Source organism: Hyperolius riggenbachi, chromosome 11 (genome assembly GCF_040937935.1).
Source record: "Hyperolius riggenbachi isolate aHypRig1 chromosome 11, aHypRig1.pri, whole genome shotgun sequence".
Taxonomy (NCBI): Eukaryota; Metazoa; Chordata; class Amphibia; order Anura; family Hyperoliidae; genus Hyperolius; species Hyperolius riggenbachi.
In genome coordinates, this window is record NC_090656.1 from 209,175,322 (window position 1) to 209,198,422 (window position 23,101).

Below are 23,101 nucleotides of genomic sequence, written 5' to 3' on the forward strand. Positions count from 1 at the left end.
ATCGTTAGGTCGATTCGGCATACTTTGCATGCGAATCGACCTAACGATCCATCGAAATCCAAATCGGACATGTTGGAAATAAACGAATCGACGGGAATCGACGGGAACATCGAGTGCACGAACGCACCATGTGTATCCAGCATAAGAAATGCCAATTGTCTTGTTATTATGCTAATCCTTCGTCTTCAGCAGCCAGAGGAGCCAGGCCTAGTACAGACTGAGGCTCACTTGCGGGTGCGTTTGCGATTTGGAAATCATTTGCGATTTCCAAATCGCAAAATACAGTAATTTTCAGTGCAATTCCCAAAGCAATTGCGATTTTCCCCTAATTGCCTTGAGTGTGATTGCTTCGGGATCCCAGCAGCGCTATTGTGAATGTTGCACGATTGCACTGTTGCTGTGGAACCACCCCTATGGGGATTATTGCAGCGCTTTCTAGCAATCGTAGGGAGGAAGCATGCAAGAGAACAATTTTCTTGGCCTGCGTTCAGCCGAGCAATTGCCAACGCATCAAGAGTGTTGGGGTGGGGTGGGGAGGGGGGGTGGGTGTGCCCACGCTAGTGTACACACACTACATTCTTGGCAAAGGTAAACCCTTTCCCCTGCCTTGACCAAGGCTGGTTAATGCCAGGGCCCATTCTCACTGGTGTGTAGGCTCCACTTTGCATAATAACACAAGCCAAACTGTGTGCCACTGGACAATGTGCACATTATGGGGGGCGTGCGAGCGGCGCGGCGGCGATATACACATGAACCTGTCGGTGTACTCTGCAGCAGGGTCATGTGAATGTAGTTTTTGGCATTGTGGTGCACTGCAACGCTTTCCTCAGGTGTAAAACTGGCCTCAAGGTGCCCATACATCTAGCAATGTATGGGCAGATTTGACCAAGAGACCTGTTGGCCGCCCATACAGCACAGGCCCATTCCTGATCGATTTCAGCATGACATCTTTTGGCAATCGGCCTCTTGATGCCGCCTCGCCGCCACTGGCTGCTGTCCCTGCAAATATTAGATACCCCCTTGTGCCCGTGGTGCATGTAAATACTTTACCTATCCGCTGTCCTCAAATGTCCATTATGAAAAAGGGTAATGCAACGCACACTTGCCATGCAGGCGTAAAAGGGGCCTGAAACGTATGTGGGCAAAACGAGGAAGGCCGGCATATAGCGCTGGTAATAGTGAATCCGCAATGGCGCCTCCGTATGCCTCATTCAAAAGAAATCCTGGAAACAGCCTGTTAGCTGCGAGATTAACCCATTTACTGACAGGTTACAGTTGTAAATAACACAACACTCTGAGCGTAACCTAGGAATTGCCAAAGCAGCCACTGCATCCAGTCAGTCTATCTCCAAGCAGTGTACAATTAGCAAAACAAATTAGCACCAACACAAAATTCTAAGCATCTCATTGATCATCCCTAGTGTAATCCGGGGACTCTATAGACACACGCCAGGTGCACCCTGGGAGAGAAGCTCATCTATCAGCCAACAAGTGCACCAATTACGGAGTAATCCCATAGGAGCAGCCTGGAAAGGGTCAGGCGGCTGACGGATTTGCATACGAGACTGGTGCGGTTACAATCCTGTCTGAGTGGGTGAGGTCACAAAAGAATAGTAGCATTTTGATTTCTTCCCTTTGCTACTATGCCTTTCAGAATGGTCTGTCTTCATTCACTCAGCTTATTTGTCTCAATCTGTTCTGAAATGGACAGCTCTATGCATGTCTACATAGGTAACACGTGTACACACGCCATGTGGATCCAATAGCCATCGTGCCTGGAAACCAACATCAGTCATGCCTCTACTGATCATTATCTTGTCAAGCTTCCTACCGAATACCGGCGCGGATGTAGCATATGATTTACTGAATAGGGAGATTTCGCAATATCAACCCTTAGTGTGCTCAAGATTCCACGTCTGACCGTCCAATCACAGCGAGCAGCAAGGCAGCGGGGAGACAGCTGGCCTCTCTAGGTGGTCACAGCGGTCTAACAATTCCAGCTCTATCATGCATCCAAAACTGCAGAGATTTATGGATTGGTTTAAACATTTCTGTGACCAATCAGCAAGGATTTTTCTTGCCTTTAGGGCCACGCAACTAGCCTGCACTACATCTGTCATCAGAGTAAAAGAGAGGGATTGTAAAGAGGTGTGTACACGTGTACGTTAAATAAAGGATGCCAAGTATTAAATACTGCTATTTTACTACGAAGTGTAAAATATCAATAATAAATACCAATATTTTACTATGGCCAAACCTAAGCTTATTCTCACACAGAACCCTCCTACCCGATGCCTTAACCCCCCCCCCCCTCACACACTATCTGCCTAATGCCTAACACACACACACACACACACACACACACACACACACACACACACACACACACACACACACACACACACTACCTCCCTAATGCCTAAACCTAAGCATCACCCCCCACACACACTACTTACCTATCAGCGAACCACCTACCCCCACTAGCTGCAGTGTGATGATCGCATCACATCCACAGCAAAAATAATCTTGAGCACCGCAAAATATCAGTGGGTGTTGTACCGGGCGCCCAAATATCTGCTCCGGCGTCCAAATCCCAATATTTTGTATTGGCATCTATGGTGGCGCCCAATTAGTCCACTAGCCGCATGCGCCCTTTTTTACAGTTTCGGTGTAGGAGAGCTTAGCTTCCACCACTGGTTGTTCTCGGTGAATGATCTGTCTGTCTATGGCCAGAAAGTCCAATTCACGATGATTTATCAAGGTAAACATACTCTCAGCTAGAATATAGTTCAAAACACATTAAGCACCAAATGAAGCCTAAACTGATAGAAATATAGGGCTGTCATCTATACTTTCATGTGAAATTGTCTGGTTGTCATCCTAATCCTTTAGCCCTGGCAGTTTCCAAGTCACACACCCCTCTGGGATGAGCAGCCACTGGAACCAGAACACCTTCTCAGCATACTAATTCAGAGTCAGTGATCAAGGTCTCAAAACACCTGTTCCACTGGAGCACCTGATCAGATGGTTATTCAGGGTCAGTGACTTGGAATGTAGCAAAGACAGAGGCAGACAATATTAGGATTCATCAGAACACCTGATCTGCATACTCATTCAGCGTCATCAATTCAGACTGAAGTAGAGGCAAACATGCTACAATCAGTCAGAACACCTGATCTGCATACTCATTCAGAGTCAGTGATTCAGACCTAAGTAGAAGCAGAGGTGTTAGAATCAGTCAGAACCCCTGATCTGCATATTCATTTAGGGTCAGTGACAAATTTGATCTGCATGCTTGTTGTGGGTAAGAACTTCAAAAAGTATTAGAGACAAAGGATAAGCATAAAAGTATCTAATCAGCAGGACATGTGTTTGCACACTACTGACCTTATGAAGTTAACTATGAACCACTAAACACATTTTCTGGCTAATAACTTGTGACTCCATGAGGAACTATTTTTATTAAAATAATTTTAGACCATTCGAGGCCCTTCCACTGCGTACACTGCACTACGATATGATCGCAGCGCAATGTGACAAAAAGTCATTGCGTTTCGACCATACTTAGTTTCTTTTTTTTAAAAGCACATATATACACCGTTCCATCACACATAAGCAAGTCAGGTGCTCTGACTCCTATTGACTGCATGCCGGGTCTAGGTGTGACTCAGACATGCTGACAGCAAATCACCCGCATGGCAGCGGGGCATGTGACAAAAATGAACCTGGGCTTGTTCACCGCAGTATTTATAAATATGGTTGGAGAATGTTGCGATGGGGCAATTTTGGAAACTACCGTATATGTCAGTGATGGCTAACCTTGGCACTCCAGCTGTGACAAAACTACAAATCCCATCATGCCTCTGCCTCCCTGAGTTATGCTTAAGGCCCATACACACGTCTGATTTTTGCGAACGACCCGTCGTTTGAACATTCCGTCGTTCCTACGTCAAATCCGGCGTGTGTACAGACTATCGTTCGGGTGATAAGACTGGCCGGGCGGATCGCTGAAAACCAGTTTTATCACCCGAACGATAGTCTGTACACACGCCGGATTTGACGTGCGAACGACAGAACGACGGAACATTGAAACGACGGGTCGTTCGCAAAAATCCGACGTGTGTATGGGCCTTTAGAGCTGTCAGAGTATTGCAATCCCTCGTGGGACTTGTAGTTCCACCACAGCGGGAGTGCCAAGGTTAGCCATCACTGGTATATGTGATGTAACAAACAAGCCTGTCGCCAATTTGAATTTGAAAAAAAAGCAAACCTGCCCTCCAAAGATCATGCTAAAAAAAAAATACTGTTTGTGAAATGCCTGGGTCTTTCCAGGTTGGAATACTATCCTGGAAATCCAGAAAAGTACAGAACAAATCAAAACAATGACAGCTTAATTAGCTCATGAACAGTACCTGTCATTCATTGTTATGCAATTTAGGCAGCCTGTGTTATTTTCATCAATAGTGCCCATTTAGGTGTTAAAATTACCACTCATCCCTGTCTCAATGGAGCATAGTCTGCTAAGAATAGCTCCATGGTGCCCCCTCAAGAAGCTGCCACCCCAGACATATGCCTTGTTTGCCTATGCCTAAAAACAGTCCTGAATGTGCTTTATAGAGGGAATGATGGTGAAAAGAGAATAAGGGTGACATCTTTTCATCCCCCCCAATGGCAATGGTCATTCCCACCAGAGCTGAGAGAGACAGAAGCATGGTCTGACCTGTGTGTCAAACACGTTCTCCTCGGAGTCCGTCTTCTTGATGGGCAGCACCTCCCCCGTCGTTTCATACCCAAACTGCGGCTTCAGCGGGATCTGGCTGGGGTAGGTGGGCTTCGAGACGTCCACCTTGTTTCCCAATTTGAGGTAACAGGGCTGGGGGATGGTCCTTGCGGGGACGTGGAGGATTGGCGCGGCACTGTGGACCGGTTTGGGCAGTCCCGATTTCATCTTGGAAGCCACCAGGATGGATGGCATCTTCTCCGATTCCTTCCCCTCCTAGATACGTTCCTCTCTCTAGGAGAGTGAGCTGGTCCTACCAGGTGGAGAGAGAAAAAAGCCTTCAGTCACCCCCACTGCGGTATGAGCCAAATGACACCACGCCGGCTCCAGACATCAATTCCACCAAGGCATCCGAGTCTCCATCTTCATCTCGCTTCATCGGAATCCTCTCCTAGGGAGACACCTGTAATTCTCCCCTCGGGGAAAGGAAGACTCACATTCATTATCCAATTAGCTCATCTTGAAGATGTGTCCGTCTGTCCGGAGGGTGGCAGGATCTCGGGCTTAAGACGTCCTTCCTTCCAGCCAGAGCCAACGGGCAGATGCCGCTTACTCCAATAATGACTGCTGCCCTTGGATATTTGCGTTATAGGGAATCAAGTCCTGTAATACCAGTTAGAGGCTCAGGGCTGCAGGAATACCGGGAGAGAGAGGGAATGGAAATTTGTCCGCAGTTTTCCTGCCGCAGCTCACGTTCCTGTAGGGAGATCCCAGCAGGAGCAGCCACAGATCAGCCCAACCTGTAGACTTTAGCAGAATGGTAATGTGTCACTGGCAGGTTGTCTGCTCACAGCTTGCTGGGAGAGAGGGAGAGGGAAGAGAGTGTATGTGTGGGAGCAGCTTTGCATTTTGACAGCACAGAGCAAGGCAGGCTGCCGATTGGCCGGATTGGAAAATATCTCTGCAGGAGGGGAGGGGCTTGCTCAGAGCTGTCAGAGCAGTCTCACCGTACTAGGGAAGAAAAAGCAGCCAGTTTTCCAACAGCCAAATAACTGCCGGGAATACAAGGGGGACGGGTGATTCAGCCCTGATAGGATTCAAAGGAAAATAACGACAAGCAAGGAAAAGGGCACGTTTCCTGCAACACAGGCCGGTCATGTGACTCTTACTCAGCAGCCAACCACCTGTTGGGCTGCAGCTGTCGATGAACTACAGCAGCAAGCATACCAAGCCTGCCCAGTGTGAGCTGCCCAATCCTGAAAACTGGCATTTAGGGCTCTCGTACACTTAATGCGTTGCTATGTATTGCATTTTAATGCATTGTTTTTCTCTATAGCAGTGCATTGTGAAAAAGCTTCAGTTTTTCAGTGTATAGTGTGAAAGAGGCCATAGGGAAACATGAACATTACCTTGCACATCAGTTTTCCTTTCAGTTACAACTGACAGCAACTGATATAGTGTAAAAGGACCTTTAGGCCAAATGTTTCTTTTTTTTTTTTTTGGGGGGGGGGGGGGGGGAGAAGAGACATTTCCACAAAACTACATGGAGGTCCCAGGTATGGAAACTGAAGGAAATTTTCCCAATAAGGAACTCAAGAAGCAATAAAAAAGAGAAAAAAAAAAAAAAGTTTGTAACTGCTTTTTACTTTCACCATATTCTGAGCTTTAAAGTTAATCATCCCAATCAGTAGCCGATTCCCCCTTTCCCATGACAAATCTTTTCCTTTTCACAAAAGCATCATCAGGGGGGGTCTGTATGGTTGATATTGTAGTGAAACCCCTCCCACAGTGTGATTTCAGGACCATGGTCCTGACAGTTTCCTGTCTGACAACCTCATTGCATTGTGGGAAATAACAGCTGCGATCACAATCCTGACCTCTCTGCGTAGCGTAGGATTTCCCTGTAAAAACATCCAAAGATAGTGCAATACTGCTTCACATGAACCACCCAGTGATTCACTTCATATATTTTTGTGAAAAGAGCCTCCACCGAGATATATAAGAAACATGGGGGAATATTTTTCACCCCCTTCGTGAGTCTCACTCACCAGATTGCTTCTTGATTGACAAGCATAAAAGCCCTCCAGCCTGAGCACCCACAGTACAAGACCTTCAGATATAGAAAAGCGGAACTCGCATAGTGTAAAACCCTTTTTGCATTTATTGCTAAAACTCTGCTTAAAAACATGCGTACCAGATTTCATATAGTAAGCACTTATCTGTGTGTGTCAGTCAGCACCGCCGCGGTCGGATCTCCGCTGCACGCCACAGTCCCCGCTTAGCTTCCTCCTTCCGTCCACGTGACTCCTTAGCTCCGCCCTACGCGTTTCGTCATTTGACTCATCAGGGGCATGGAGTCACATTCGTATGGGACACTATTTAAATACCCAAATGTAACCACCCTCCTCACTTATCCTATACTTGAATGCCCTCTCCCCAGAAGGGGGTTGAGTTTCAAAAAGAGGACAAAAGTGTGTGTACTCTGGCAAAGTCTGCGGATCCCCTACATTGGTGACATTGTAATATAGAAATTTTAACTAAGTGCTGTGGAGTGCAGTTCTTTCTTGCCTTTTGGGGCATTATTTGGGAAATAACAGCTGTTGACAGCTGGATCCAACTGCCCAAAAAAAAAAAGCAAGCAGCATCTCCTTCCACTGACATCACCTGCCAGCAGTAAAAATGTCACCATGTGGTAAATGTCAGAATGTAAATCAGGGAGAGGAAAAATTTTACACATTTTTAATGGGAAAACACTGACAATCATTTATACATAATTATGACACAGTTTTTTTATTACATTATTTTCACTGGAGTTCCTTTTTAAAGCAGCTTTACAACTTGGCATAACATTCAATGAAAAAAACTATTTTTTACTAATTTCCCATACATCTATGCTGCTTGATTCTGACTCAAAGTAATGTCATCTGTGTAAAAATCATAAGTCCCCCAAGCTCAGAGCTCTGCAGAGGTGGGAGCTGCAAATAGATAGACATGTTATATCATCAAGTTCATTCAGAAATGGCCATATACTGGTAAATTTTTTCATCAATATCCAGATGATTCGATCATTTGATGGAATCTGCTAGAAATCAATGCCGCAAACGATTCCTGATCGATTTTCAACTGAATTCAATTGATTAGGTCGATTGCGCCAAATGGAAGATTTCACTTGATCGGTGGTGGGAGCTCGTCGCTAACAGCGTTTGATGTTGCATTGGGCGACGTAGGCAGAGAAGCTTACACTCACCTGTCTGCTAGCGCTTTCTCCCATGTGAACCGCAGGGCACTCCTCCCTGTCTCTTCTCTCCTGGGGTGCCTGTGTTACGTCTCAAATGGTACGTGCCAAGTGGTCACGTAAGGTACATGCCAAGGTTCCCCTCGTGTTTGGCCTTTAGCATTTGTCAGCTAAACTTTAAATGCAGTGTTCTCCCAAGAATTTTTTTTCCAGCTGGGTGGCATGAAAGAGTAGCCGGGTGGGGCGAGATGAGAGAATTTGGGGGGGCGGTGCGTCTGTGTGCAACTCTGCTTACAGCATAGGAGGTGGTGAGCCGATGACAGCCGGGGGCTCACCAAAACTAGCCGTGTGGAGCACTTGGCTGAAAGAGCCTGGGGAGAACACTGAAATGAAAGTGAAACCATTTTTATTAACATTTTATCAGACAGGCATGTTGTTGTGTTATAACAGAGAGAGATGTCTGTACAGCACTGTACCCAAACTGTGAAATCTTCCCCCACACTGACGCCATAGCAACCTGAACCTTTCGGGTGATATCAATTGTAAGAGTGTGCACAGCTTTTTTTTAAAAGGGGGGGGGGGGGGGGGAGGCATATTAAACAAAAGGGAAATGCAGTACTGAAATATTAACATAATCCTGAAGCGAGAGGGATATGGAGGCTGCCATATTTATTTCCTATTAAACAAAGCACATTGCCTGGCATCTGCCTAAGACTTTTAGCCATGGACCCGGAATAAAGTAGGCGAGACAAGATTCCGGTCGCCCATTTATATCAGGTTTTTGTCAAAGTGCTTTAGCACTGCAGCCACTTAGGGCGCACTCCATGGGCAACCAGGATCATTAACCTCCCTGGCGGTTAATTTATTTTGCCAAATGGGCAAAAATCCTTTTTTTTTTTTAAATGTTTTTGTTTCATGTAAAGCTACCAGAGTGGTAGCTACATGAAACACCACTAGAGGGCGCATGTGGCCCTCTAGTGCGATCGTCGCCGACATCAATAGCAAACAGGGGAGCGCGTATATAACGCGTTCCCCTGTTTGGCTTCTCCTGTCGCCATGGTTACAATCGGCATGACGTCATGGACGTCGGCGTCAGGCACACTCGATCCAGCCCATAGCGCTGCCCGGAACTCATTGGTCCGGGCAGCGCAGGGCTCTGGCGGGGGGGCCCTCTTCCGCCGCTGCGTGCGGGCGATCGCCGCAGAGCGGCGGCGATCGAGCTGTGTGCGCGGCTAGCAAAGTGCTGGCTGCGCGCACACCACTTTGAATGGGGCGAATCGCCCCAACAGAGCCTGAGAAATCCTCCTGCGCGGCATAGCCCGAGCTCAGCTCGGGCTTACCGCCGGGGAGGTTAAGGAGCCTTGCCCAAGGACTCTTTTCTGGCTAGAGACAGGATTGCAATCCCGGCCAAAGGCTCAACCCATACATTAAAGGCAACAGCCTTAACCCCCTTGGCGGTATGAAAAATTCCACCAGGGGGAAGCGCAGCAGTTTTTTTTTTTTTTTTTTAAATCATGTAGCAAGCCCAGGGCCCCACCCTCTTCGATCCACCCCATCCCCCCACCCTCTTCGATCGCCTTCGGCGATCTCCGATCAGGAAATCCCGTTCCAAGAACGGGATTTCCTGGAGGGCTTCCCCCGTCGCCATGGCGACGGGGCGGGATGACGTCACCGACGTCACCGACGTCGGGTCGTCATTGGGAGTCCCGATCCACCCCTCGGCGCTGCCTGGCACTGATTGGCCAGGCAGCGCACGGGGTCTGGGGGGGGCGCACTCCGCACCCGATAGCGGCGATCGGGCGCGGGGCGGCGGCGATCGAGGTGCTGGCGCAGCTAGCAAAGTGCTAGCTGCGTCCAGCAAAAAAAAAATTATGTAAATCGGCCCAGCAGGGCCTGAGCGGCAGCCTCCGGCGGCTTACCCCGTGTCACACACGGGGTTACCGCTAAGGAGGTTAAAGGACAGTTATGAGAAAAAAAAACAAGATCCACTTACCTGGGGCTTCCTCCAGCCCCTGTCAGCCTATCTGTGCCTCACCGCAGCTCCAGTGTCCAGGGATCCTCTCCGTTGCAGATGCCGCCCTCGCCAGGTTGGCATCTTCTGCGCCTGAGTGGCCGTGCTGCTCGCTCTCACATGGCCTGGAGCGTTCTGTGCAGTTGCAGAAGTACTGTGCCTGTGCAGAACGCTCCAGGCCACGTGAGCGCAATGACGAGCAGCACGGCCGCTCAGGCGCAGAAGATGCCGATCTGGCGAGGATCCTGGGACACTGGAGCTGTGTCATGGCACAGATAGGCTTTTTTTTCTTCTCATACCAGTCCTTTAAAAAGACTCAGAAGCCTCTTTAAAAATCAGTTTTTAGCTCTTATTTATGTTAAGGATGTATGTCCGACCTAAAACGCCGCTATCCAGCGGCTGAACAAGGGTTCTATCACCCTTAAATCCCCGGGGCCAAAATAGGGGAGCATTTCCTGGAGGAGGCAGAGCTTTCTGCAGTAGCTCTTCCTCTCCTCGCATCAATCCCCGTTGATCGCTGCCTCTGCCCACCCCTGTCAGTCTTCTTTCACTGAGAGGGGCGGGGGAGAGGTGGAGATCCACGGTGGATTGACGCGAATGGAGGCAGAGCTACAGCGGTAAGCTCTGCCTCCATGGGCAGCAAAATCCACGACCAAGAAAGTCGTGGGTTTTTGCCCTAGGATTTGAGGGTGATAAAACCCTCGTTCAGCTGCGGGATAGAGCCGTTTTAGGTCGGGCATACATCCTTAACATAACTAAGAGCTAAAAACTGATTTTTAAAGAGGTTTCAGAGTCTATTTAACCAGTACACTATCCAACTGACCCAGCAGATCAGGTGTTTCTAAAGTCTGACTGAAATAGCTGCATGCTTGTTTCTGGTGTGATTCAGTCACTACTACAGCCAAAGATATCAACAGGGCTGCCAGGCAACTGGTATTGTTTAACAGGAAATAAATATGGCAGCCTTTATATCCTGCTCAGTTCAGGTCCCCTATAACTACATTGAGCAATATATAGAACAACGGGGGATCAAGACTGTCTCTTAAACGTGTATCAATAGGGCTGCAGTACTAATGAATGACATCTAGATTGTGAGCTCTTCTGCGCAGAGTTCTGCATTTTTGCATGCGCTACGGTAGTTGCTGTGATTGGTATATCCCGTCTATCACTGGCAGGAAAATACGCAGAACAATCATTATACTCAAGTGCAAACACAATCTAACATGTCAGTCCCAACAATGCAATGCAATTTACACTGGTGATAATTAGGAATCTTTAACACACACATTATTGCCGTGCGTGGAGGACGCGCCTCGCATCCTCAAATATCAGCTCGGTTTATGAATTATGGGATCTGCAAGAATGACTAACAGAGCAGCAGAGGGAGATTAAGCGCGAGCCTCTAACCAGTTTCCATAGTGATGCAGAAAAAGTTTCATGTTAGGAAATTCAGCAGTTTTATCATCGGCGGCCCTTAAAGCGAAACTTCACTGCCTCTGTAAACAGCTACAAACATAAATCCACGCTCCAGCGCCTGTGTCATGTGACACTGCCCACGCTGCATGTCCCTTGCAGTGGCAATTCAAAAAGACGCCAGACACAGGAGGAGACGAGGACTCTTGCTGGCGCGACAGGTGAGCAAATTAAGTCAAAAAGATCACACATCTTAAAGCGGACCTGAACTCAGAACTTCCTCTCTGCTCTAAAAGATAAGCAACAGCATAATAACCTTTAAAGAAAAACATTTCTTTTGTTACAGCTGATACAAATCCTGCAATAAATCTGCAGTGTCTGTACTTCCTACTTTCATGGAAGAAGACATGGGGCTTGATTCACAAAACGGTGCTAACCTACTTAGCACGTCTAAAGTCTTTAGACGTGCTAACCAGGGTGCTAAGTAGGTTAGCACCGGATTTCTCAATCAGATCGCGCGCAAAGTTTTGCGCACAAAGTTTTACGCGTGCAAAGTCCTATGCGCGCGCTAAGTCTCATAGGCTTTAATGAGCACTTCGCGCGGAGCGCCCTGCGCTCTGTGCAGTGCGCGCGTAAAACTTTACGCGCATAAAGTTTTGTGCGCGAAAAGCTGGTTTAGACGTGCTAAGGGGTTTTTCACAGGCGTGCTAACAGTTAGCACCGCTTTGTGAATCAAGCCCATAGGGTTAACATCCTGTGTTTACTAATTAGCTGCTGTGCCGAGGTTGCCAACTGACACAGCTGAGAGATCAGATTTACAATTTTGATTAGTCAGAGTAGAGGAGGAATGAGACTAAACTCTCTAAATATGCACAGGATGCATTTCTCTATGTTTTCCTTGTGTCCTGCGCAAGATTCCATGTTCACTCATCAGGTGCTGAAACCAATAGCTAAATCCCAGGGTGAGAAAATTCCGCACACTATTGAAAGGAACAATCAATCTATTGTCTCATAATGCACATACACATACAATCATTTCGGGGTCTCACAGGGTCCTCCTTTATCAAGGTAAACAGAAGGAATACCCTACCACAGGCCGGAGAAGGGGGGTTTAACACACACACATTACATGGGGGTTGGTGGGTCCGGGAGACGACACGCACACAACACATGGGAATGGGGGGTCCGGAAGACTGGGGAGGTGGGGTTGGGTTTGTGTTAGGCGGGAGCTGACGCACTCACATTACATGGGAGGTCCGGGAGACCGAGGTTGTGGGGGAGTGGCTTATGGGAGCTGACACACACATTATATGGGGGAAGGGGGCAGCGCTTGGACAATTTTTAAAAGGTTTCATGCTGAAATCAATTGGGAATCTGTCTGCAGTGTGTGGGCAGCAATAGATCCATCTTTGTTCAGATCTGATCAGAGAGGGATCTGTCTGATGGTCGATCTCGTGGCCATCGTGTACTGTATGGCAACCTTTATAACAAATGTAAACTGGAGTTGAAGGATAATATGCACTGACATACAATGAGAATATGTTATATCAATTTTTGCAGTAAGAGCGGAGTAACCCTTTCATATGTATTCTGTTATGTGGCGGCAGCTGCACTCAGGCATTTGCAGTAACAAATCTATCCAGGCAGCAGCTGGTCAGGTATATGAGAGGCAAGCAGTCTACAATGGCTAGAGCTCTCTTCTATATAAACTGAGATCTATAGACATGTACAGCTGGTATCAGATCTCCCTCATCCAGGACATCCAGTACATGAGGGAATTTCCACTTCCATCTGACACTCCCACACCCTTCCCAAACGGCTACACGGGCAACTGTTATATATGTTATGAAGGGGAGGGGATAGCGGGCTGAATAAATGGAAAACACCTGTTTCTCCGCAGCATAAGACAGGTTGATGCTGACTCTTGCCAAATTAGTATTGTGTAAAGTAGAACTCCAGCCAAATGTTTTTATAAAGCCTTTGGTCAACCTCCTGGGTTTTTCAATGTTAGTTAATGTTAATAGGGGACTGCACCATTGCCTGTGGAGAGATCTGTGCCAGTAGAGTAGGAATTTCAATTTCTTTCTTAGCATATAGCCATCACTTGACCTTGCCCACCTCCTCCCTTTGCTCCCTCCTGTGGGCCGAGGCTGGGGAGGCACCAGCCTCTGGGGGAACATCCCTGAGGGCGCACCTTTGCCCCTCCTCCCCAGTGTCCCCCCCCCCACGCCCGGCCAGATGCAGTGTCGCAAGCGGAACTGTAGAAGGGCTCTTACTCACACAGAGCGCTGGAGATCTTCAGCCAGTCACAAGCTTGCAGCATCTCCTCTCTATGTCTCCCTTTAGTGGCATTTCTCATTGCCTGTGCCACTGGAGGGAGGAGATGCTGCAAACCTGTCACAAGCTGATGATCCTGGTGCTCTGTGGTCGGTAACAGCACTTCTACAACTCCGCTCATGACCCTGCATGTTGGGGGGGGGGGGACTGCCTAATACTGGGGGCGGAGCAGGACAAAAGCAGATAAAGATGGCCCCACCATAAACAGCAATAGTAAAAGCCACAATTAGCAGCAGCAAAGTTAAATTATGGCACCAGCTATTTATCGAGCACCATAATTTAACTTCATTGCTGCTAATCGTGGCTTTTACTATAGACGCCTATGGTGGCAGTGGGTAGTTTAGGGAGCTAAGATTAGGCGGAGGGGGTGTGGAGGGTTAAGGTTAGGCAGGGGGTGTGGTGAAGGCTAGGCAGCGAGGGTGGAGTGGTTAAGACTAGACAGTGGGGTTGGAGTGGATAAGGTTAGGTACAATGGTGGAGTGGTTAAGGTTAGGCAAGGGGGTGAAGTGGTTAAGGTTAGGCAAGGGGGTGGAGTGGTTAAGGTTAGGCAAGGGGGTGGAGTGGTTAAGATTAAGCTTCGGGGGTGAAGTGGTTAAAGTTAGGCAGCAGTGGTGGATTGGTTAAGGTTAGGCATGGGAGGTGAAGTAGTTAATGGAAATGTCCAAGGTAATAAAAATGAGATTTACTTACCTTGGGCTTCCTCCAGCCTCTGGCTGCCGATCTGTCTCTTGCCACAGCTCTGGTGTTCTGGGATCCCCTCAGTTGGCTATCTTCTGCACTTGCACAAGCAGCCCCGCCACTCGCGATCACATGGCCTGGAGTTTTCTGCGCAGATGCAATACTTAGATCTCATTTTTTTAATTATCTCGGATGTATCCTTTAAGGTTAGGCAGCGGGGGAGGAGTGGTTAAGGTTAGGTAGCGGGGGTGGAGTGGCCAAGGTTAGGCAGCGGTGGTGGAGTGGTTAAGGTTAGGCAGTGGGGGTGGAGTAGTTAAGGCAGGGGGGTGGAGTGGTTAAGGTTAGGTAGCGGGGGTGGAGTGGTTAAGGTTAGGTAGCGGGGGTGGAGTGGTTAAGGTTAGGCAGCGGGGGTGGAGTGGTTAAGGCAGGGGGGGTGAAGTGGATAAGGTTAGGCAGTGGGGGTGGAGTGGTTAAGGTTAGGCAGCGGGGGTGAAGTGGATAAGGTTAGGCAGCGGGGGTGGAGTGGTCAAGGTTAGGTAGCGGGGATAGAGTGGTCAAGGTTAGGCAGCGGTGGTGGAGTGGTTAAGGTTAGGCAGTGGGGGTGGAGTAGTTAAGGCAGGGGGGTGAAGTGGATAAGGTTAGGTAGCGGGGGTGGAGTGGTAAAGGTTAGGCAGCGGGGGTGGAGTGCTTAAGGTTAGGCAGTGGGGGTGGAGTGGTTAAGGTTAGGCAGCGGTGGTGGAGTGGTTAAGGTTAGGCAGTGGGGGTGGAGTAGTTAAGGCAGGGGGGTGGAGTGGTTAAGGTTAGGTAGCGGGGGTGGAGTGGTTAAGGTTAGGTAGCGGGGGTGGAGTGGTTAAGGTTAGGCAGCGGGGGTGGAGTGGTTAAGGCAGGGGGGGTGAAGTGGATAAGGTTAGGCAGTGGGGGTGGAGTGGTTAAGGTTAGGCAGCGGGGGTGAAGTGGATAAGGTTAGGCAGCGGGGGTGGAGTGGTCAAGGTTAGGTAGCGGGGATAGAGTGGTCAAGGTTAGGCAGCGGTGGTGGAGTGGTTAAGGTTAGGCAGTGGGGGTGGAGTAGTTAAGGCAGGGGGGTGAAGTGGATAAGGTTAGGTAGCGGGGGTGGAGTGGTAAAGGTTAGGCAGCGGGGGTGGAGTGCTTAAGGTTAGGCAGTGGGGGTGGAGTGGTTAAGGTTAGGCAGCAGGGGTGGAGTGGTTAAGGTTAGGCAGCGGGGGTGGAGTGGTTAACGTTAGGCAGCGGGGGTGGAGTGGTTAAGGCAGGGGGTGAAGTGGATAAGGTCAGGCAGTGGGGGTGGAGTGGTTAAGGTTAGGCAGCGGGGGTGGAGTGCTTAAGGTTAGGCAGCGGGGCTGGAGTGGTTAAGGTTAGGCAGCGGGGGTGGAGTGTTTAAGGTTAGGCAGCGGGGGTGGAGTGGTTAAGGTTAGGTAGCGGGGGTGGAGTGGTTAAGGTTAGGCAGCGGGGGTGGAGTGGTTAAGGTTAGGCAGCGGGGTGGAGTGGTTAAGGTTAGGCAGCAGGGGTGGAGTGGTTAAGGTTAGGTAGCAGGGGTGGAGTGGTTAAGGTTAGGTAGCGGGGGTGGAGTGGTCAAGGTTAGGCAGCGGGGGTGGAGTGGTTAAGGTTAGGCAGTGGGGGTGGAATGGTTAAGGTTAGGCAGTAGGGGTGGAGTGGTTAAGGTTAGGCAGTGGGGGTGGAGTGGTTAAGGTTAGGCAGCGGGGGTGGAGTGGTCAAGGTTAGGCAGCGGGGGTGGAGTGGTTAAGGTTAGGCAGTGAGGGTGGAGTGGTTAAGGTTAGGCAGCGGGGGTGGAGTGGTCACGGTTAGGCAGCGAGGGTGGAGTGGTTAAGGCAGGGGGGGTGAAGTGGATAAGGTTAGGCAGTGGGGGTGGAGTGGTTAAGGTTAGGCAGCGGGGGTGAAGTGGATAAGGTTAGGCAGCGGGGGTGGAGTGGTCAAGGTTAGGTAGCGGGGATAGAGTGGTCAAGGTTAGGCAGCGGTGGTGGAGTGGTTAAGGTTAGGCAGTGGGGGTGGAGTGGTTAAGGCAGGGGGGTGAAGTCGATAAGGTTAGGCAGTGGGGGTGGAGTGGTTAAGGTTAGGTAGCGGGGGTGGAGTGGTTAAGGTTAGGCAGCGGGGGTGGAGTGGTTAAGGTTAGGCAGCGGGGTAGAGTGGTTAAGGTTAGGCAGCGGGGGTGGAGTGGTTAAGGTTAGGCAGCGGGGTGGAGTGGTTAAAGTTAGGCAGCGGGGGTGGAGTGGTTAAGGTTAGGCAGCGGGGGTGGAGTGGTTAAGGTTAGGCAGCGGGGGTGGAGTGGTTAAGGTTAGGCAGCGGGGGTGGAGTGGTCAAAGTTAGGCAGCGGGGGTGGAGTGGTTAAGGTTAGGTAGCGGGGGTGGAGTGGTTAAGGTTAGGTAGCGGGGGTGGAGTGGTTAAGGTTAGGCAGCGGGGGTGGAGTGGTTAAGGCAGGGGGGGTGAAGTGGATAAGGTTAGGCAGTGGGGGTGGAGTGGTTAAGGTTAGGCAGCGGGGGTGAAGTGGATAAGGTTAGGCAGCGGGGGTGGAGTGGTCAAGGTTAGGTAGCGGGGATAGAGTGGTCAAGGTTAGGCAGCGGTGGTGGAGTGGTTAAGGTTAGGCAGTGGGGGTGGAGTGGTTAAGGCAGGGGGGTGAAGTCGATAAGGTTAGGCAGTGGGGGTGGAGTGGTTAAGGTTAGGTAGCGAGGGTGGAGTGGTTAAGGTTAGGCAGCGGGGGTGGAGTGGTTAAGGTTAGGCAGCGGGGTAGAGTGGTTAAGGTTAGGCAGCGGGGGTGGAGTGGTTAAGGTTAGGCAGCGGGGTGGAGTGGTTAAAGTTAGGCAGCGGGGGTGGAGTGGTTAAGGTTAGGCAGCGGGGGTGGAGTGCTTAAGGTTAGGCAGCGGGGCTGGAGTGGTTAAGGTTAGGTAGCAGGGGTGGAGTGGTTAAGGTTAGGTAGCGGGGGTGGAGTGGTTAAGGTTAGGCAGCGGGGGTGGAGTGGTTAAGGTTAGGTAGCAGGGGTGGAGTGGTTAAGGTTAGGTAGCGGGGGTGGAGTGGTTAAGGTTAGGCAGCAGGGGTGGAGTGGTTAAGGTTAGGCAGCGGGGGTGGGGTGGTTAAAGTTAGGCAGCGGGGGTGGAGTGGTTGAGGTTAGGCAGCGGGGGTGGAGTGGTTAAGGTTAGGTAGCAGGGGTGGAGTGGTTAAGGTTAGGTAGCGGGGGTGGAGTGGTTAAGGCAGGGGGGGTGAAGTGGATAAGGTTAGGCAGTGGGGGGGTGGAGTAGTTAAGGTACTGGGGGTGAAGTGGATAAGGTTAAGCACTAGGGGGCCTTAGGGTTAGGCATAAGTAGAGTTCAGTGTGAAAGTAGGCAGGGGCTTTATTATACATTACCTGCTCCCGGTGATCGCTCCTCTTTCACTTTCTGGTTAGTTTACAAACACAAGTCTTGCCCAAGGTCTTGCTCAAAGTCTCCTGCTGAATAGGTGCTGGCTTACTGAACAGGCAGAGCCGAGATTCGAACCCTGACCTCCTGTGTCAGGGGCAGAGCCCTTAACCAGTATCACTACCACTATCTAGCCCAGGGGTCTCAAACTCACGGCTCGCGGGCCATTTGCGGCCCTCGATACAATATTTTGTGGCCCTCGCCAGCAAAAGCTTCCTTATAGTTCGCTTCAGTGCTCCCAAGTAATCCGCTGCATCCCCGCCACTAAACGAGGGCTGCAGAGCCCCCAAATCGCCCGGGGGGCAATCCGCCGGCATTTCCTGGAAGGGGCAGAGCTTTCAGCTTCAGCTCTGCCCCTCCTGACGTCAATCGCCACACGGATCGCCGCCTTTCCCCGCCCCTCTCTGTGAAGGAAGAGTGAGAGGGGCGGGCAGAGGCGGCAATGCGCCGCGATTGTGAAATCCCTTATTCGGCCCAGCCTCATCCGGACTTTGCATCCTGCGGCCCCCTCAGGTAAATTGAGTTTGAGACCCCTGATCTAGCCACTACAGTGTACAGGTCTCCTGCAGCCAGCCAATCACCATACGGCTTCAGTCTCCGCATTGAGGTTGGCCCGTGACTTGGTTCCAGTGTTTAATTTTCGTCCCACTGTGTGTTTGAGTTTGGCAGCCCTGATTTATAGAGTTGACTCATAAAGCAGCGTCATGCATGGATTTATGTGCATAATTTTACACAGGTAAATGTTTAAGCACACAATTTAAACATGCGTAAATTCATACTGCTCAAAACTTAACATCCATTAACTACATTTATATAACACATAAAATAATGTGCAAATCAGCAGAAGCAATCATTGCGCTTGCTCATGTGTTATCTGCTTGCTCGCCCGTTATTTTATATAGTATATACTGTAGGTAAGTTTTGAGTGGTAAGACTTCTTAACACGCAGAAACTTTACCTGCAGAAAATAGTCTGTGTAAATACTCCTTAAGGTTCGGTCCACACAGGTGTTCGGGGGCACCGGTTGCCGTTGTTGGGTTATCGCGTCGTGTTTTGACACATTTACCATTTGTGTGAAACAGCCCTAATGCTGTATCGTGAATCAAATTTTATGTATCTACCTATTCATCCATCATTGTAATTCTTAAAGTGGATCCGAGATAAACTTTTACTCATTGCATAATTGTGTTCCTTTCATATAGTTTATAGGGCATTCCTCAAGCCAAATATTTTTGTTTTGTTTTAATACTCTTATTCCCTGTAAACTAAACAAGCCTCGCCCACAGCTTTTCACAGTGCCTTGGCACTAAAGCAAGGGCTTATGGGAGCTCAGTCTGGGCAGGAGGAGGAGGTTACTAGCCATTGATTTCAGAGGCAGAGGGGAGGAGGGAGGAGGAGAGGGAACTGAATTTACACACAGGCAAGCTGATAGCATCTCCAGCCCTCAGACTGTGACAATGTGACAAACAGAACATGGCTGCCCTCGTTGTATCACAGGAATAAATAATCAAAAACTTTTGAAGCTTTTGAAGCTGTTTGCAGCTAGATATGCTGTGTAAACTATTTAAACTTTAGATAAGATATATACTGTAGACAAGTTACTTGTTATAGTTACTTTTTCATCTCTGATCCATTTATATAGAAGTATAGGATTCGCTATATACTTACCTAACAACGCAGGAAGATGGATCACACAGCGACGTCCCCTGACGACGAGCATTCCTCAATCCACCCTCCTGCCAGCAGGTATACGTGACATCAGGTGATGGCCGTGAACGAGAGTTCAATCGATCACGGTACTTTGCGCAGGGGTTGTTGAGGGCCTTAAAGATCCAATCCGCTGTGACGGTCAGTGTTGCTACGCGTCGCCAATCGTCATTTGTGTAATCGCACACCTGTACCGACGTCCCAAGATTGCTGAAACGATCGTTTACCACTCAAAAAATCGTGATGGAAAAATTGCATTGTGGGTACGGGCCTTTACACCAGAGTAATGGATTTTGTTATGTTAGGAAAAGGCTCGGATGCCTCCTTGGCCTTGTCCTCTCCTCCTCCCAATGTCCTCCTTCCACTGTCCTCCTCTCAGTGTCCTCCTTTCAGATCTGTTGTATTGATTTGTGTACATAAATTCCCCACTTGTCTGGCTGGTGCCTAATTTAAGAGCACTGCAAGGTGTTCTGTGCTTTGCCTGATCTACAGTATAGAGATGTTGAAGATCAGCATTTACCAACATTAACATCTCCGTGGCTGTAAAGCCACCGATATTTATCATGCAAAACAATCATGGCAATGAGAACCTGTCTAAAGCATCATACATATTATTATTTAGTATTTATATAGGGCCAAACCTCTTTTGCAGAGCTGTACATATCTTGTCACTTAGCTGTCCATCAGAGGGGCTCACAATCTAATCCCTACCATAGTCATATCATATGTCTATGTATGTATCGTGTAGTGTATGTGTCATAGTCTAGGGCCCATTTAGGGTGAAGCCAATAAACATATCTGTATGTTTTTGGGATGTGGGAGGAAACCAGAGTGTCTGGAGACACACAAACACGGGGAGAACATATAAACTCTGTGCAGCAGAGCCGGGGCGAGGCAGAGGCGAGAAAGGCTCCAGCCTCAGGGCGCAGTGTAGGAGGGGTCACACAACTCACTCAGCTGTCATTCCCCTATTGTGTTTGAAGCAGAGAGAAATAAGAAAAGGGGATACATGGCAGTGACTGCAAGCCAGATAACTAGAGATTAAGGTGTTGGGGGCCCTGGGGCACCTCTCAGCCTAATAGCAATCAGTGTGTGACGGCTGGGGTGAGAGGGATGGGGGGGCGCACTTTGGTGTCTCAGCCTTGGGTGCTGGAGGACCTTGTCCCAGCTCTGCAGATAGTGACCTGGCTGGGATTTGAACTGGGGACCCAGCACTGCAAGGCGAGAGCACTACCCGGAACGCCACCGTGCTGCCCACGGTAGTCAGAAATTAATAATAAATGACGAGTTAGAATTGTTTTTTAAAAAAGTGTCCCGACGACAGAAAAAGATAGGGATTATTGTCCATATAGACCGATGCGTCCTGCCGGAGTGGTTTGCATGATAATTACTGTTAGTCGTTCTTGAAAACAGGAAATTAAGGCGCCTGGGGTAAATGGACAATTTACTGGTAAAATCTATCATTAATATTATTGTTTAGTGTTAATATCATCGCCTCTGTGTTAAAGTTAGCATTGGGGGAGGTGGTTAGGGTTAGGCATTAGAGGGGGAGCGTTCTGTGTGAGAGCAGGGTTAGGTTTGGAGGTAGTAAAATGTCGGTAATATGTACAGTATTTTACTAACGAAAATGAACATTCTAAAATAGTCAGTAAATGTTACTAATTTTCTACTATCGGCTAGATCCTGGTGCCCAAATTTCCTGGTGCATTTATTTCACATATGCTTTGTTCATACCAAACGATAACAAATGATTGATCTATTTAAAGTATTTATGTATGATACATCTTGCCCTTCCAGTTCCTCATTTGCACACCTTCAGTAACAATCTGATTGGTGGACTGTCATGCCATCACACAATTTAAATGCGCATTGATGTCTTTCGTTCATCGCTAACCATGGGGGATTGCTCGTTTTTTAAGACCACAATCTAGCGTGTGTACAGAGCTTTAGGATTGCAGAGGAAGAAACCTGCCGTCTGGGGGAGCAGCAGCACCACAAGGACACAAGGCCAGCCTGTCTGTAATTCCTTCTCTGCGGCATTATGTCAAACACATGTTGGACCTTAGTGTCTATTGCCCCCTCCCTTCCCTTCTAGTAACCCTCCTCCTCTGTACAGCTCCCTGGTGTCTAGTGACCCTCCTCCTCTGTACAGCTCCCTGGTGTCTAGTGACCCTCCTCCTCTGTACAGCTCCCTGGTGTCTAGTGACCCTCCTTCTCTGTACAGGTCCCTGGTGTCTAGTGCCCCCTCCATTCCCAGTACAGTCTCCTGGTGTCTAGTGCTTTTCCCATTCTTCCCATATGGATTCCCTGGTGATCTAGGGCTTCACCTCCAATATAGCTTCCTTGGTGGTCTAGGGTAGGCCATAGACAGTGAAGGTGATTCACACATGCTGAAAAACATTGCTGCCATGAAAACCAAAGTTACGTTGGATCTAGATTTTGGAGAAAATCTTAGACTCTGTTTTATCTGCCATGAAGTTCCTGTAAGCAGGTACACTGTAAGAAAGGCCTTCACATCCTCTCTAACGGAAACAATGGAAACAAGAGCAGAGGAAGAATGTCATCCAAATATAGATAATTATTCCACTGAATCATTTCCACCAATCCCCAGACAATCTTCTACCTGGAACAGACTGGCTCATTAAGTATGATAATGAAACATTCAGTCAGTAGATCGATATTTTGAAATCATCCCAAAAATAGCATTATTTACCCTTTACCGAGCTGTGACAGAGGCTGGCGGCCAATCTTGCCGTCAGCACCAAATAAAACCGACTTGCTGTACAAAGCAGGTAACTGTGCTGCTTACACTGTAGAGGAGGAGGTTGGTGAAAGTATGGGGGTAACTTGTGGTGGAATCTGGAATTTCCCTTTAAAGGAAACCTGTAGGATAAAAAGTGCCTAATTAGTGTACTTACCTTGGGAGAGGGAAGCCTCTGGACCCTCCAGAGACGGCCCCCATCCTACTCCACTGTCCAGTTTCAGTGCTGTCTCTGCACGGAAACCATCGACAAGAGCTTGTCAATGGCTCAAGCACGTGCAGTAGCATGGACTCTATCGGGCAAGGCTTTTACCTCCAAAGCTGGAGCAGGTATGTGCCACTACACAGTGCAGCCGCTCTGTGGGGGTCTCGGCACTTGAACGGCCCGGTGGAGGAGGATGGGGAAACCTCTGGAAAAGTCCCATGCTCCCCCCTCCCGGGTTAAGTATCTAAACAGGTTTGCATTAAAGGGAGTCTGAAGCATTTTTTTAAAATAAAAAACAGATACTCACCTAAGGAGAGGGAAGGTTCTGGGTCCTGTAGAGCCTTCCCGTTCTCCACCCAGTGCCCGCATTTCCCCGTTAGCAGTCCACGACTGTTCTGTTCTGCTCTGTTCCGGGTTGGGGAGACTTCAGCAGTCTTCGGAAGTGCTTGAACTTCCGAAGACGGGCCGCTCCGTACTGCGCATTACAGAGCCCTGGTCTTCGAAAGCCCGTGCACTTTACAAGACTTCCGAAGTCTCCCGCGGTAGGAGATTCAAATGGATGAGCCTGCGAGGGAACGAGGAGACAGGCAGGAGAAAGGAAAGGCTCTG

At 49.0% G+C, this 23,101-nt stretch overlaps 1 protein-coding gene across 7 annotated transcripts in view; it reads right to left on the reverse strand.

Moving 5' to 3' along the window:
• The window catches only part of NAV2 (neuron navigator 2), a 629,613-nt gene that overhangs the window by 325,231 nt on the left and 281,281 nt on the right, over positions 1-23,101 (reverse strand). For 6 of the 7 annotated variants that reach the window (XM_068260213.1, XM_068260209.1, XM_068260212.1 and 3 more), the window contains exon 1: positions 4,721-5,559. The exons of the other annotated variant lie outside the window; for it this stretch is intronic. In XM_068260213.1, the coding sequence (XP_068116314.1) occupies positions 4,721-4,975 (255 nt within the window). In that variant the 5' untranslated portion in view covers positions 4,976-5,559. Of the gene's footprint in view, positions 1-4,720; positions 5,560-23,101 lie in introns of those variants that run through there. 7 annotated transcript variants of the gene reach the window in all.